Raw genomic sequence first — 16,822 nt, 5'->3', positions numbered from 1 at the left:
AAAGAGGGAGAGTTGAAAATGGGGGTTGGATAGACAAAAGATATTCCCACCAGTCATGAACAGTTGTTTCAGTCCAGAACACTGGATCATCCCCGGGAAAGAGGGAGCAAGGTGGGAACGCAGGAAGCCATTCAGCCTGTGAACCAGTATGCAGGAAATAGAGTGAGAAGGAAGGGGGCATGTGTGAGTTTAACAAGGAGGGTAAGTGGGAGTGAAGAGTGTAGGAGAGGTGGGAGTGCGGAGAAGGTGGGAGGTAGGAGAGAGGGGGGAGGAAAGGTGGGAGTGAAGAGGGTGAGAGTGAGGGAGAAGTAGGGACAGAGAAGGGAAGGGGTGGCAGTGAGGAAGGAGGGAGTGAGGAGCAGATGGGAGTGGGAGCGAAGAAGGAAGAGAAGTTAAAGTGAGGCACGAGTAAGAATGGAAAAGTGGCGTGAGGAGGGAGGGGGAGGTGGGAGGGAGGAGAGAGAGGGAGATGGGAGTGAGATAGAGGTGAGCTGGGAGAGAGGTGGGAGGGAGAGGTGTGAGTGAATGGGGAGGGGGATGTGAATGTGAGAAAACAGAACAATATCTGGGCATCTGATATTTGCTTCAGTGCCAGTCCTGGAACATCAGTTGCTTCTCTCCACAGATGCTGCTCACCTTGCTGAGTGTTTCCAATAATATTTACAAAGCAGGTGGGTGAATTTCTTACCGATGCCACAAGCCAGCAGCAACAACAGGCAGACCACGATCGATATCACAATTGAAGTCTCACTCTCTCCCATTTGTACCATCGCAATCGTCTTATTGTAATTTCCCACTTGCACCTACAGCAGAGTGCACAAGAGGGGAAGGTCATGTGAGCAAGGAGGACAAGTGGGAGAGGAAGCTGCTCTTCAAGTCCCTGTGCATAGATTTACCCTATCTGTCCCCCTCATGATCTTATGCACCTCTTTAAGATCATCCCTCATCCTCCTGCACTACAAGGGATAAAATCCTAGCCTGCTCAAACTGTCCCTATAGCTCAGGCCCTTCGTTCTGCAGAGATGTTGCCCAACTTGCTGAGTTACTTTTTTCTATTTAAACAATAGGATTTATGCAAACGTTGCTGTTGTCCAGTTTCTGTTGTTTGCCATGAACCCAAGCCCTGTGCTGAGTGAGCAGCACTGTATTCACTTCCAACAACTCCCAGTACTCCACTGAGCGTCTGTTCCCCGAGACAACCCGCAGTCCAGCAGTCACCTCGCATCTGAAGACTTGCACCAAGTGAGAGTGAAGAGGGCAGGAGAGGTGGGAGTGTGGAGAAAGTGGGAGGTGGGAGGAGATGGTTCAAGTATAGTTGCTCTAACTTCCTCTTACTTACCATGACAGGCAACTGTTGTTCATTAGAATCGATCGAGACATTCATGGTACAGTGAATCTTTCCTTTAACAACGTAGATGTCACATGGAAAAGGGCCAATCATCACTTTGTATTCCTCAGGAGCCAAGTTCAAGTTGTCTGGTATCTTCTGTGAAAGGAGAAAGCTAGCAATGAAGGATGTGAGGAAATAGTCATTGGCCAGAAGCAGTTATGAACCAGGGAGGAGAGAGTGAGGGGGCAAAGAGCAGCCAGAATGCGGAGAGATGGAGGCAGTCATGAGAGGATATGTCCCCATTCTCCTCCCTCTGTCCTCTGTCAATGAGGGAGGAGAGAAAGGGCAGATTTCTGAAGAAGGGTCGCGACACAAAACGTCACCTCTACCTTTTCTCCAGATATGCTGTCTGACCCACTGAGTTAATCCAGCTTTTTGTGTCTATCTCAGATTTTTTGTCTAACTCTATGATCAGAGACAAGACCTCATCTGATTCTCCCTTCTTTTCGGCAGGTTTCCAGAGCAATGATCAGGAGGAGGAACCCTGGATAATACTTCTCTCTTGCTCAATGCTGTCATGCCAGTTAGTTGGGAGCAGGGATCCTGCCCGTCTGTCTTCCTCGAAAATGCTAAAACACAGCAGGATGATTCAGGATTCATTGATCAGAAAGAGAAGGTGGTTACACAGGAGACACAAAAGCCAGAATCTGGATCAAAAAACAAGTTGGTGGAGGAAAAGCTCAGCAGATCAGGCAGCACCTGTGGAGGCAAAGAGACGGCCAACATTTTGGGTGAGAGCATGCCTGAGAATGCAGAAGGGAGATAGCCAGTATAAAGAGGAGATTGGGTGATGTGTGGAACAGTGAAGGGGTGGATGATGGGCAAATGGCGCCAGGGGGAGGAGGGCGGAGTTTATAGGGAGAGGGACTGCAGGTGATAAATGTAAACAGAATAGGAAAAAACATTAGCAGATTAAACCAGATGGTTCAAGGGAGGGTGAAGGTAGAGACAGAGGTCATAATGTGATAGGTGGACCAGGTAAGGGAGGAATGATGGGAAATGGAAACAGGTAGGGAAGGGTAGTCAATATGAGGAGGAACAGGTATGTAGGCAGATTTCCGAAAGATGCCAAAGTGACAGGGTTGTCTTAGTGGGTGACTTTAAACATCCCCAATAATGACTGGAAATTGCTCAATGCCAAAGGCTTAGATGGGGCAGAGTTTGTGAGGTGTATCCAACAGGGTTTCTATAAACATTATGTGGATATTTCAATCCGAGAGGGGAACATCTTGGACTTTGTGTTGGAAAATGAGCCTGGCTGAGGTTCCCCAGAAGAGCATTTTGGGGATAGTAATCGCAACTCCATAGAAAATTGGTTGGCGGACAGGAAGCAAAGAGTAGGAATAAACGGGTCCTTTTCGGAATGGCAGGCAGTGACTAGTGGGGTATCGCAAGGCTCAGTGCTGGGACCCCAGTTATTTACAGTGTATATTAATGATTTAGACGAGGGAATTGAATGCAACATCTCTAAGTTTGCGGATGACACGAAGCTGGGTGGCAGTGTTAGCTGCCAGGAGGATGCTAGGAGGCTGCAGAGTGACTTGGATAGATTAAGCGAGTGGGCAAATGCATGGCAGATGCAATATAATGTGGATAAATGTGAGGTTATCCACTTTGGCGGCAAGAACAGGAAAGCAGAGTATTACCTGAATGGTGACCGATTAGGAGAAGGGGAGATGCAACGTGACCTGGGTGTCATGGTGCACCAGTCATTGAAAGCAAGCATGCAGGTGCAGCAGGCAGTGAAGAAAGCGAATGGTATGTTGGCATTCATAGCAAGAGAATTTGAGTTTAGGAGCAGGGAGGTTCTACTGCAGTTGTACAGGGCATTGGTGAGACCGCACCTGGAGTATTGTGTGCAGTTTTGGTCTCCTAATCTGAGGAAAGACGTTCTTGCCTTAGAGGGAGTACAGAGAAGGTTCACCAGATTGATCCCTGGGATGGCGGGACTTTCATATGAAGAAAGACTGGATAGACTAGGCTTGTACTCGCTGGAATTTAGAAGACTGAGGGGAGATCTTACAGAAACATATAAAATTCTTAAGGGGTTGGAGAGGCTAGATGCGGGAAGTTTGTTCCCGATGTTGGGGGAGTCCAGAACCAGGGGTCACAGCTTAAGGATAAGGGGGAAGTCTTTTAGGACCAAGATGAGAAAACATTTCTTCACACAGAGAGTGGTGAGTCTGTGGAATTCTCTGCCACAGAAGGTAGTTGAGGCCAGTTCATTGGCTATATTTAAGAGGGAGTTAGATGTGGCCCTTGTGGCTAAAGGGATCAGGGGGTATGGAGAGAAGGCAGGTACAGGTTACTGAGCTGGATGATCAGCCATGATCATATTGAATGGCGGTGCAGGCTCGAAGGGCCGAATGGCCTACTCCTGCACCTATTTTCTATGTTTCTATGTTTCTAAGTTGTAAGATTGTTTTGAAGAGGGAGAAGGCTGGACCTTGCGGTAATGTAGCAAATTGGAACAAAGCGAACTGCAACTTTATTTGGCAGGAGGTGGGGAAGCTTCACTGGGAGCTATTGCTATCAGGCAAGTCTACATCTACATCTGGAATGGAGGGATATGAATTTTGGACAGGTAGGTAAAAGGTGGTCTTGGAATCATGTTCGGCACAGACATTGTGGGCCAAAGGGCCTGGTCTAATGGTGCTCTTTTCTAGTACTAGGTAAACCCAGATGGTTAGGTGTGTTGCTGATGGGCAGATGGAACCAGGTGGGGGAGGGTACCAAATCTGGGAATTAGGGTGGAGATGGAAAAGATGAAAAGAAGAATACAGAACATAGATAGACCAGTAGGACTGGGAAAGGAGCACTGGGGTTGTGGCCATGGTGAACACATGGTGTTCTGCAAAATGGTCACCTAATCTGCACTTGGTCTAGATGATGTAGAGGTTGCCACATCGGGAGCACCAAATGCAATAGAACAGTTTGGAGGAGCTCTTCTTCAATCTCAGTCTCACCTGGAAGGACTATTTAGATTTGTGGAATGGTGAGGAAGGATGTAGGGACAGTCATTGCACCTCCTACAGTCACAGGGGAAAGTGCCTGGAGAGGGACAGGGGTCGATGGGGAGATATGAGCAGACCAGGGAGTCAGAGAGAGAGAGAGAGCTCCCTGCACAAAACAGAAAGGGGGTGAGAGGGGAAAATGTGTCTAGTGGTGGGATCCAGTTATGAAAATAGCAAAAGATGGATTGCTGGACGTGGAGACCAGTGGAGTGAAAGTGTGGACCAGACGAAGGTGGGAATGGGATGACGTCTTTACAGAAGACAGGGTGGGAGGAGGTGTGGTAGTCGAGTTAGTGGGTTTACAGTGGATGTCAGTGGACAGATTATATCCTGAAATGGAGATGGGGAGATCCAGAAAAGGGAGAAAAGTGTAGGAAATGGTCCAGGTGGATTTGAGGGCAGGAGGGATGTTGACAGCAATGCAGAGTTCGACACACAGAAGATGTCTGGTGGATTTCCAACAGTGCATTAATGAATTTGTGTGTGTGTGTTGAATAAATGTGTCAAGGCTAGTTGCAAGGATCACTCACCTCAATCACCAGAGTGAGAGGCTCTCCCCGATGGTGCTTGATAAACTTTTCCTTGCGGGAGAACTGGGGATTGTTGAAATATTCCATGAAGAACCCTGGGCTGAGTTTCTGATAGAGAATCCCATTGATATAGAAATGAACGTTCACTTTGGAAACCGAATAGGCTGGAGATGGACAGATGAGAACAGAATCACTCACAACTTCACATGTCTGAAAAACAAAAAGAAAATCTGTCTCATTAAAAGTAAAACTAGTTTCTTTACTTCGCACACCTGCATGAATAGGAAGAAAGATGAAACACTTCTAATTTGTGGCTGAACCTGTGGGTGTGTGGTTGGAAAAGATGTCGCAGGAACGCACAGGTGCTGGAGTTTTTGAAACGTATTCTTAAAGGAGCCGGTGAACTGAGTGAGAGTTAAGAGTGTTTTATTGTCAAATGTCCCAAAACGGAAAAATGAAATTCTTACTTGCAGCAGCACAACAGATATGTAAACAAAATAACTGAGGTTCAGGCAGTGATGAGATTGTACAGTCCATGAAGTGAGCACAAGTATGGCTTGTGCAACATCACCCAGTGAAAGCTCAGCATTATCCACATGGGTCTTAGCTCCATGGCAACTTCAGGTCAACAAAGTGCCGAGCTGCAGGAAGATAAAGGTGTGGCACACAGGACGCTGACCCAAAGAGCACATACATAGAATGAAGAAAGAGCACATACATATTTGAAGAAGCACATACATAGAATGTGTTTGCTGTCATTGTAGTATTACAATAGAGCTTGCGTGAAAGCAGAGCAAGAGTCATACAGTCATCCAGCATTAAGAGCCCCTTCGGCTCACCATATTTATGCTGACCATGCACTATTCCCATTTTATGAGCATTTGGTTCATAGCCTACTGCAAAGCAAGAGGGGACCTCAGAATGCAGTAGTCAGAGGTTAGACATGTCTGTGAATACCTCTTCCAGCTGATCCACCATGAGGACACAGCCAGGGACTCCATTTGGGCCAGTTGCTTTCCAAGCATTCACTCTCAGGAAGGCTGATCTCACATCTGCCACTATGACCGTCAGTACAGATGCACCCAAGAATGACGGAACGGGTGGCATTCCTCAACCACCCTTTCTCCACATACCCCTCCCCATACAATAAAAACACAGGTGCCAATAAAAGGAATGTGTACTCCATCAAAGCAAAGCCTCTGAGCTTTAACCTCACAAAAGGCAACTTTAAAACCTCATGCTCTGCACCAGTTCCGCATCCATAACCTGATCCATTGAAAGCACAAATTCAGGTTGTACGCACACTTTATATTGATGTCAAAACTATCTCAGTTGACTTAAGAAAAGTTCATATATTTATTTTCAACTAGAATAACTCACCGACTGAGCCCACCCATTGCGTTTAACCATCATGACGACGTTCTGTATCAAATTGAATCGCTGGCCTTTTGCTGTGATCTCCCGTCCACCACTGCAGAGAAAGCAGGAGGTTACGAAACAGTTAGTGACTTGTACTTCAATGACACGGGAACCCAAGTTCTGTAGCCTGATGCTGTAGTAACAGCAGCTTACAAGAGTGCGACAGACCAACATCATGATACAAAAGTGACTGACTGTTACCATAAATACAGGCAAAGAGACCACCTTTTGATTAACACCTTCTGCTCTTCCGCAGATGATGAACAGAGTCATAGAGTCATAGAGTGATACAGTGTGAAAACAGGCCCTTCGGCCCAACCTGCCCACACCGGCCAACATGTCCCAGCTACACCAGTCCCACCTCCCTGCGCTTGGTCCATATACCTCCAATCTAAGGGCGGCACGGTGGTGCAGCGGTAGAGTTGATGCCTCACAGCGAATGCAGCGCCGGAGACTCAGGTTCGATCCTGACTATGGGTGCTGTACTGTACGGAGTTTGTACGTTCTCCCCGTGACCTGCGTGGGTTTTCTCCGAGATCTTCAGTTTCCTCCCACACTCCAAAGACGTACAGGTTTGTAGGTTAATTGGCTGGGCAAATGTAAAAACCGTCCCTAGTGGGTGTAGGATAGTGTTAATATGCAAGGATCGCTGGGCGATGCGGACCCGGTGGGCCGAAGGGCCTGTTTCTGCGCTGTGTCTCTAAATCTAAAAATCTAAATCTAAGCTCTTCATGTTGAACAACCATATGTAAGAAGCGCTGATAGTAACAAACCTTGTTTCTACTGTTTATACAAAATTCCATCTTACCTGGTGTAGCTGGTGATTGGGCTGATACTTTCTATCAATGGGTTCTCTCGATACTTGAAGGTCATGGTCTTGCTAATGCAGCCTCTACTCTCAAACTGGACACACATGGGAATGGCTCCCTCAGCTACATGTAAGGCCGGCATTATACAGACAATGTCACTCTGGGTCCGCCTGTGAAAAGAAAAGCTTGCATTTTATAATGTGGTCGTCTGCGCAATGAGACCAAGAATAGACGCGGCAACTGTTTCAGCAAATACTTTTACACGGTCTGCCAAGGCCTGTTGGATCTCCTCGTTGCTATCTATTTGAACCCATCTTCCCATTCTCATACTGACCTTTCTGGCTTGAGTCACCTCCATTGCCAGAGTGAGACCACACACAAACCAGAGGAATAACACCTCATATTCCACTTGGGTTCCTTAATGGTTTGAACATTAAATTCTCCAATTTTAAATAAATACATAACCTTCCACCATTCCCTTCTTCCCCCATAACCTCCCCACCTGGACTTGCATCTATTTTTCTCTACCCCCGACCCTTCCACCTGCATTCCTTCCTCTAGCTTCACAATTCGCAACTGCAATCCTTTTGTCTCACACCTTCTGCCTCTTCATCTCTGGCCTTTGTCTAATCATCTGCCAATCAAATAACCTCCTCACCTGTGATGGCCTTTTACCTGCCAGGCTTCGTTCTGCCCCTCCTCTCTTCCAGCTTTCTTCCCCCCCACGATCAGTCTGAAGAAGGGTCCCGACCCGAAATTTCACCTGTCCATGTTCTCCTGAGATACGACCTGACCCACTGAGCTACTTCAGCACTCTATGTCTTCACTCTTTGCAATTATATAACATCTCTCGGGGGCTCATTACACCGTGAAGCACTTTACAGCCAATGATGTACCTCTGAAGTTTAGTTCCTATAGAAACCATGGCAACCAACATGTGGCCAGAATCCTCAAATTATTCACTGAAGAATATTTTATTTATTTATTTTTCAGGATTTGCGCATTGCTGGCAAAACCAACATGACCTGGGTGATCATTCCAGAGAATGCTGGAAGGTCTGAAGTCATGTATAGGTGACACAAACTAAGGAAACCAGATATCTTCCCTAGATGGGCATCAGTGAACCAAATCAGATTTTAAAGTAGCTTTGTAGTTTTGTTATGGTGGAATATAAACCAGTCTCTCTTAATTGTTAGATTCAGATTAGTTTATTAGTTTATTAGTTTATTGTCATTTGTCATTTATACCAGGGTTAAAATGAAATTCCTTATTCACATGAACCTCATATAGTAGATGGGATACATAATGATAAATGCAACAATAAATGCAATGATGAATGCACCACAGCAAAACAGCAGAATGTTGCAGTGGAATCCGAAGTAGTCTGGACCTTAGGGCTTTCAAGCTCTTGTATCTTCTCCCAGAAGGTAGAAAGGAGAAGATGGAACAGATAGGGCTGTAGGCATCTTTGATATTACTTCTAGCCTTCCCGATGCAACACACCAAGAAGATGAACTGAGAGGAGGTGACAAGCCTATGTTCCTGAACAGGGCTGTGTTCAGGAACCTCTGAAGGTTCAGCTGGGGAGATGGAGAGGAGGAGAGAAGACCCTAGTTGGTGGAGGGGTGGAGAGAAGATCTTTGTGAGGATGGTCCGGATAGCCTCTAAGATGTGATCTTTCTGGTGGGTGGAGAGGGTCGATGTAGCTGAGGGAGTAAGTGTTTTGCTGAGGTGGTTTACAGACTGCAGTTAAGGAGAATTGGAGAGGATGCACTGACTAAATTTAATTTAGGTCTGCTGAGTACATTTGGTGAAAGACTCAATCTGAAATTGTTTTAAAGCAGAGATAAAATAGTCATAGAATCATAAAGCATGGAAACATTCCCTTCAGTCCAGCCTGTCCTTGGTGACCAAGATGACCCATCTAAGGTTTCATTTGACGGCGTTTGGCCCATATCCCCCTAAACCTTCCCTATCTATGTGCCTATCCAAATATCTGTTAAATGTTGTTATTGTACCTATCTCAACTATTTCCTCTGGCAGCTTGTTCCAAAGGTTGCCCCTCGGGTGTCTATTAAATCATTCCCCTCTCACCTTAAACCTATGTCCTCTAGTTCTTTATTCCCCAACACTGAGAAGAAGGCTTTGAGCATTCACCCTATCTACGCCCCTCATGATTCTATACAAGTTTATAAGATCACCCCTCTGTCCTCGATGCTGCAAGGAATAAAACCCTGCCCAACCTCTTCCCGTGGCTCAGGGCTTTGGATCCTGACAACATCCTCCTAAATCTTCTCTTCACTCTTTCCAGCTAAATGGCATCTCTCCTATGGCAGGCGACCAAAATTGAACACAATACCACAATTGCGGCCTCACCCACATCTCATACAAAACAAGATACTCAAAACCGGGGCCAATCTGAGAAAGTGTTACATCAGTAGATCTCTCAAAAGCTTCATCTGAATATCTTTAAGTTCTGCCTTTACACCTTTCTTCAGTTGCATTCAGTGATGTTCTGTTTCACATATCCTTTGTGCTGCCGTCAAAATGTGAATGGGTTGATCCATCAGTAATTATTCAGGCTGCTGTTCAAGTGACTTACGTTACATTGGTACAGTCCTTGGTATCATTGACAATGATCCTGACTGAAGAACCAATGTGCAGATTTTTGCCGCTGATGGTGACTTTGGTGCCTCCAGCTTTGGGTCCTTGATCCGGCACCACCAAGATGGTCTCAGGAACCTATTCAGGAAAAACACAAGTTGAACGGATAAAAATCTGAAATAGAAAATCTAAACCATGCCCACAGATAAAAACAAACATGTAAGCATTCAACAGCAATGACAAACGGTGCGAAGAGGTTGAGGGGTAACTGGGTAGAAATCTCCAGGACGATTCAGTGTTGCTTCATCAGGGACACTTTGCAAAATCCCATGACACCCAGACACTGGTTATGGACATTCACTGCAAATGTGCACAGCCTTATGTGCATAACATGCACACACCCTCAATATGTATTAAAACTATGCATTCCAGGAATTAGTAGGTTAACCTTTGATGAGCTTTTTTCCGCACTGGGCCTGTACCCGCTGGAGTTTAGAAGAATGAGGGGGGAAACCTCATTAAAACATACAGAATAGTGAAATACTTGAATAGAGTGGATGTGGAGAGGATGTTTCCACTAATGGGAGAGTCTAGGACTAGAGAACATAGCCTCATAATTAAAGGACGTTCTTTTAGGAAGGAGATGAGGGGAAATTTATTTAATCAGAGGGTGGTGAATCTGTGGAATTATTTGCCACATAAGGCTGTGGAGGCCGTCCGTGGATATTTTTAAGGCAGGGATAGATAGATTCTTGATTAGTACAGGTGTCAGAGGTCATGGGGTGAGGGCAGCAGAATGGGGTTAGGAGAAAGAGATAGATCAGCCATGATTGAATGGCGGAGGGGACTTGATGGGCCGAATGGCCTAAATCTACTCCTATTTCTTATGACCCTATGACCTTATGCACCAATGCACATTGCAGCTTCTAGTTATCAACATGCATGCAATGTACAATACATGAACATACACTACTGTAGACTCACCCCACTCTACGTTTATCTCAGATCACTCAATCAAGCCAACACTTACCCCGTTGTTATATGTTATTTATACATATCATCACTTCACACATGTATCCATAATATATTTCAGATTCATATACTGATAATGTACCGTGAATGTCCCTAGAAATGGGAACGATATGGAGGATTGGGAGATCAGTGTGGAGAATATGCTGGGCAGTTTGAGATCAAGAAGCACATGGTTAATGGTTGGCATGGACGCAGTGGGCTGAAGGGCCAGTATCTGTGTTCTATTTCACTATCCCACCAAGCCTATCCAAAATAAATCCCGATTAGTTTAGTTTAGTTGAATTTAGTTTAGTTTAGCGATACAGGCGGAACCAGGCCGTTCGGCCCACTGAGTCCGTGCCGACCAGCGATCACCTTGTAAACTAATACTGTCCAACACACTACGGACAAGTTACAATTTTTACCGAAGCCAATTAAAATGTATGTCTTTGGAGTGTTGGAGGAAACCGGAGTACCCGGAGAAGACCTAGGTGGTCACAGGGGAACGTACAAAGTCCGTACAGATAGCACCCGCAGTCAGGATTGAACCCGAATCTCTGGTGCTGTAAGGCAGCAACTCTACCGCTGCGCCACTGTGCTGCCCTAATTACTTAGGCTGATATGATTACTTATCTGAATTTAAATGCCACAGTTGATGGGTTTTGAACAGGGGACCGTAACGTACAATTTTATCGTTATCCCATTATAGGCCGATCCAGAATGTTGGGGCAAAGAGATCTGAAGCAATCTGGCAAATTGCATCTAAAACTGGTCGGGTGATAGGAGGCCATATAGTGGTGGATAGGTGTTTTTCCAGACTTGGATATACTGTATGTAACAAGTGGTGTGCTGCGGGGGTTAGTGCTGAAACCATTGTTGTTTGTATTATATATAAATCACTTTGCTGAGGATGTAGCAGTCTGATTTGTCAGCTAGCAGATAACACAACGGTTGGGGGTGCTATAGATAGCAAAGAAAGCTGTCTCAAGGCAAAGCAGCACATAGATCAGAGGAGAAGTAGGGTGGCACGGTGGCAGATGCAATTCAATCCAAGATAACTGTCAGGTATTGCACTTTGGGAAGTCAAAATCTGGTAGGACATAGAGTATATGGCACGGACATCTGGAGCATTGCTGGACAGAGAGACAGTGGGGATCAAGTCCGCAGCTTCTTGAAAGGGGCGACCAGGTGGACAGGATAGTGAAATGTATTAGGTGTGCTTACCTTGCAGACAAGACACGGGCCAAGGAATGTCATGTTGCAGCTGAACAAAACATTAGTTAAACAGCACTAAGAGTATTAACATAGAGCATATAGAACAGTTGAGCAGAGGCCCCTTGGCCCTCAAAGTCTGTAGTGATCATGATGCCAATTTACCCAGTCCCACCTGCCTGCACATGGTACATATCACTCCATTCCCCACCCAAAGGGCCTGATCCATGCTGTGACTCAATGATTCTACGCTGTCTGTTTCCTTACCACGTTTTGACGATCTTATTGAAATTGAGACTTACCAGGAAAGAGAATCTTTGGTTGGAACTTTTTTTCTCCTGGACCCTAACGCTTACCGCATTGGTGAGCTCACTGTTGGCCCTGTCAGTTATGCACACAATCCTGAAAGACAAACAAACATTCAGTATCGCTCTACTCAGCTTCTCTTTATCTCCATCTGCTCCTCTTCCCAACTGCATATTCCTTCCCCAACCCCAGCCAATCTTGTGCATACACAGACTCAGTTCAAAATGATGAAGATTGCACACATAAAGAAACAGATTGTGCCACCCACGCACAAACCACCATAACACGCATGGACCACGTTCACACATAGAAAATCACCGTTCTCACTGAAGCGGCACTCACTGGCAAGTGTGCAAGGAGCCTGTGATTGCTCAATGCATTAAGGGAGGGGTTAAGTAGTTACCATTATCACATATTATCATGCACAGAATGGAGAAAAGGAAATGGTGAAACAACATACTGTGATGAGACAACGTAATCTTCCTGTACAGGGGTACATGAAATACCACCAATGCGAACACCATCAGCGATGTCACTGAACCTGCGGCCCAGGTTACGGCCTCTAATAGTGAGGCGCGTGCCACCATGCACAGGGCCAGTCAGAGGTTCTATCTGAAAGAAATAGAGCCTTCCATCACCCTGCTGACATAGTCCTCAGCGCAATACTCGATATACGCTATGCTATGCTCGATATACGCAATACGCACAAGTGGTCAAAATTCTGCAGTCACCCAGATTCTGTCACCCCACAACATAATCAAAAACATGAGAGCTACTGCGGGACCCTCACAGGTACACCAACCCAACACACACACTCACTCACCAACCCAACACACACACCCACTCACTAACCCAACACACACACTGACCCCATAACACCCTCACCCACTCACCAACCCCGCACCCTATCCCACTCACTCACTAACCCAACACACACCCACTCACTAACCCAACACACCCACTCACTAACCCAACACACACACCCACACACTGACCCAACACATACACTCACTCACTAACCCAACACACACACCCACTCACTCACTAACCCAACACACACACCTACCCACACACTGACCCAACACACACCCCCACACTGACCCAACACACCCACCCACTCACTAACCCAACACACACACCCACACACTGACCCCATAACACCCTCAACCACTCACCAACCCCACACCCTCACCCACGCACCAACCCCACACCCTAGCCCACTCACCAACCCCACAATACCCTCACACGTCTGAGGTACACCTGGAACATGAACAGAATAGGCTGTGATATGGAGAATTGCCTCCCTGGGGTGGGGAGCACAGGCAGAGAGGAGATGGTTGGTGCAAGGCGAGGCTGAGGAAGTGTGAAAGGCATGGGGTAGAGAAGGCATACTCACCCTGTGAATCTCAGGAGCGGGACAAACATCTGCGATCTGCCTGCATTCACTTTGTAGCTTGCAGCTCTGGGTGGTCCCACACCAGACACACTGATGGCCGCGGTCCTGTCGCCCCCAGCACTCCGAGCAGTCTGAATTCCCACTCTCACAGTTATACACCTCCACTGCAGAGACAGAATGACCCAGTCACAAGTCTCATTCCCTCGTTTTGTGCCCAGACTAAATGAGCTTTGCTAGCAGTTGAATAACCAAAGTTTGGTGATTTCCAGCCACCACTAACAAACCATATTCATCCTATTTTTAGCATCTAATGTCATTTCAAGAAATCCAGCTCCTTTTCCAGATTTCATATCCTAATTGTGTCAGGTGTCTTAATTCCCAATGCAAACTCCTGCAAGGATCATTTGAAGAAATCTCTCCACTCCTTGCAGGATCACCCAAGGGGATCTCCACTCCTTCAGGGATCTCGTACAGTAAACTCTCTGCTCCAATAGGGCTCACCAATGGAGATCTTTCCACTCCTGCAGAAGATCTGCAGCATGTAATTCCATTCAAAATAATGTAGGGAGAATCAGTCTATCGAGACAAGACCGGGCAACCTGTAGTACATGCCAAGGTGCATTAACACACAGTTTACCAAACCTGAAATGGCGCTGGGATTGTCAATCAGCTTCTCTGGGTCTTCCTTCAGCTTCAGACTGATGGGAAAGTGGTGGCTTGAGTTGGTTGTAAACAACTGTGAACAAAGGAAATGATGAGCTGCAGGGACTCCAGGAGGCAGCATGGATCAGAGAGGGGTAAAGGTGTACAGGTGAAAGCCAGATAGGTGCAATTGTACCAAACCTTTCCCATCAATGCACAACCACCTATGGACCATCACCGATGCACAATTCCCCGTGCACCATATGTTCCCACGCACTGTAAGCCTCCAACCACCAGCTTCCATCGCAAGCTCCCAGTGAAAGTTCTAGTGCACAACCACCCATGCATCACAAGTTCCCATACACAAGCTCCCATGCATGGCAAGCCCCTGCACACAAGCTCCCACATGCAAATTCCCATGCACGCTGCAAGCTCCAACATATATAAGCCAATAGGGACGAGATAAATTATTTTTGGAAATACTAGTTAAGGGATAACTATTGGGCGAGGTGCCTGGGTAAGTCATCTACCCCTTTTCAATTAGTACCATGGGCCATTTGCGTTCACCCGAGGGCTGACGGTTTCAGTCAGTGTACTTTTCTCATGGCTCATTCCACACGCGGGAGACCCACGAAATTTAGCGGGAAACCCAGACTTAGTGTGGTGCTCGGATCCCTGGGATATTCTTAAAGGGGAGATCCCACCAACAGGGTCACATCTGACAGGGGTGTTTGAGAGGCCGATGAGGTTGGTAACTGATGTTATAATGTTAGATCAAGGAGGCTGCTGAGTCCAGTGTGCTGCTAAGGGTTGATAGATCTCCTTTGCCATGCAACTATTTAATGCCAATTGTTTGTGGTCAAGGCCCTGTGGAAGAATAGTAAAGGTACAGCACTGTACTCACCCTGACATCCTCACACAACACCTGGTAACTTTTGAGCCACTGCGCCTCGTATACCCGGTGTCCAAAGTCACACTGCAGTTTACAGCCCTAGAGTAGAGAAGAATACTCAAAGAATGGCATCTACTCTCACCCAGGTCAGCCCCACACCCTGCCCTTGCCTCATTCTGCTCCATCCCGCTAATGCCACAGTCTTAACCCTTAGTCCCTCGTCTCTTTACCTGCACCATCAGCACTCTAAGGCCCTCAGATCCAACCCTTCTGGTCTGACCAGCTGCTTCACTCACCTGTCTCCACCCCCACCTATCTTCTCTGAACCCTATCTACACCAGCCTTGGTATGGACCTTCAGATCAATCTTAATCCCCTCCTCACCAGTCAGTTCCCTGAGCTCGGACTCTCTTCTACCACCCCCACTATGTGTGCTGATATAGTGATGTGGAGAGGAATGTGCATGTGATGGTGTCCCCCTGCTCCTGTTGCTCTGCTACGGCTCACGATCCTGTCGTTTGGGGTTGGGGCAGGTAAGGTTATAACAAGCAGCGTGAACTCATTGACATCTGTTACTGGCTACGCTCCAAGATCACCTGACAAGTTGCCCATTGTCAAATGTTCTTCAGGCTTCATGCCCAGTAACACCTTTATTCTGGCCATTGTATGCTGGTTATCTAATCAAGGAAAAGTCTGCAGTGGTTACCTGGAGCGGTGCACTGTTATTTATGGAGACCGGGAAGCTTCGGGTACTCCCAGTGGAAACTGGCAGGACCTTTTCATTTGGCATCATTTGGGGACACTGTGTGAAAGTCTGCAACAGAAAGAAGCAGAGAATTAAAGCAAGCACTCAGAAACCTATCCAAGAGCACCTCTTCAGCACACATTCCCAGTCCTCAGCCCCGTGAGAGGGGAGGTTGGACTGGTAATCGTGCAAACCTCCTGCTTCATTATTCATTGACCACAGATAAATAAGATTGAAGACACTGTCACCAAGAAGTGGAAGCTGACAAAGGCCATTCAGTCCCAAATCTGCTCCCCATTCATTTATCTTCTGCCATTTACCTGATTATTTGATTTTTTTTTGGAGAGTAAAAATTTAATGTTTGACCTTAAATATGCACAAACAATGAGTATTACAGCTCCCCGAGAGAAAGTGCAAGGTGTTACTCCAGTACTTTGGGTCTTTTTGTGTATTAACCAGCATCTGCAGTTCTTTGTTTCTACTGTATAATATGTTTGCCTTCATTGTTCAGGGCATTGAGCATAAGGGTCACAAAGTCATGCTACTGTATTATAGGACTTTGGTTCGCCTGCATTTGTTTGAGGTTGTAGTTGTCCCATTGCAGGAAGGATATGGAGAGGGTGCAGAAGAGATGCTGCCTAGACCTCTGGGTAGTAACTAGACCAAGAGGCTGGCAAAATTGGATTGTTTTCTCTGGAGTGTCAAGAGATTGTGGGGAGACCTGACAGAGGTACAGGGTAAATGAAATTTTAAGAGGCATTGATCGAGAAGACCTTTTTCCCAAGATGGAAATGTCAAACACTGGAGGGCAGAATTTTAAGATTAGAGGGGGAAAAAATTAAAGGAAATGTGC

At 46.4% G+C, this 16,822-nt stretch overlaps 1 protein-coding gene across 1 annotated transcript in view; it reads right to left on the bottom strand.

Annotated features, from left to right (window-relative positions):
* plxnd1 (plexin D1) overlaps nucleotides 1-16,822 on the bottom strand; it is a 69,482-nt gene that overhangs the window by 31,560 nt on the left and 21,100 nt on the right. The window contains exons 9-20 of the mRNA XM_078414324.1: nucleotides 15,931-16,038; nucleotides 15,238-15,324; nucleotides 14,334-14,427; nucleotides 13,692-13,855; nucleotides 12,756-12,907; nucleotides 12,292-12,391; nucleotides 9,765-9,904; nucleotides 7,162-7,332; nucleotides 6,315-6,405; nucleotides 4,935-5,144; nucleotides 1,340-1,486; nucleotides 689-803 (exon numbers count right to left, since the gene is read on the bottom strand). Coding sequence (XP_078270450.1) covers nucleotides 689-803; nucleotides 1,340-1,486; nucleotides 4,935-5,144; nucleotides 6,315-6,405; nucleotides 7,162-7,332; nucleotides 9,765-9,904; nucleotides 12,292-12,391; nucleotides 12,756-12,907; nucleotides 13,692-13,855; nucleotides 14,334-14,427; nucleotides 15,238-15,324; nucleotides 15,931-16,038 — 1,579 coding nt within the window. The remainder of the gene's footprint in view (nucleotides 1-688; nucleotides 804-1,339; nucleotides 1,487-4,934; nucleotides 5,145-6,314; nucleotides 6,406-7,161; nucleotides 7,333-9,764; nucleotides 9,905-12,291; nucleotides 12,392-12,755; nucleotides 12,908-13,691; nucleotides 13,856-14,333; nucleotides 14,428-15,237; nucleotides 15,325-15,930; nucleotides 16,039-16,822) is intronic.

Source organism: Rhinoraja longicauda, chromosome 17 (genome assembly GCF_053455715.1).
Source record: "Rhinoraja longicauda isolate Sanriku21f chromosome 17, sRhiLon1.1, whole genome shotgun sequence".
Taxonomy (NCBI): domain Eukaryota; kingdom Metazoa; phylum Chordata; class Chondrichthyes; order Rajiformes; family Arhynchobatidae; genus Rhinoraja; species Rhinoraja longicauda.
This window is presented reverse-complemented; position numbering and strand designations above follow the sequence as displayed.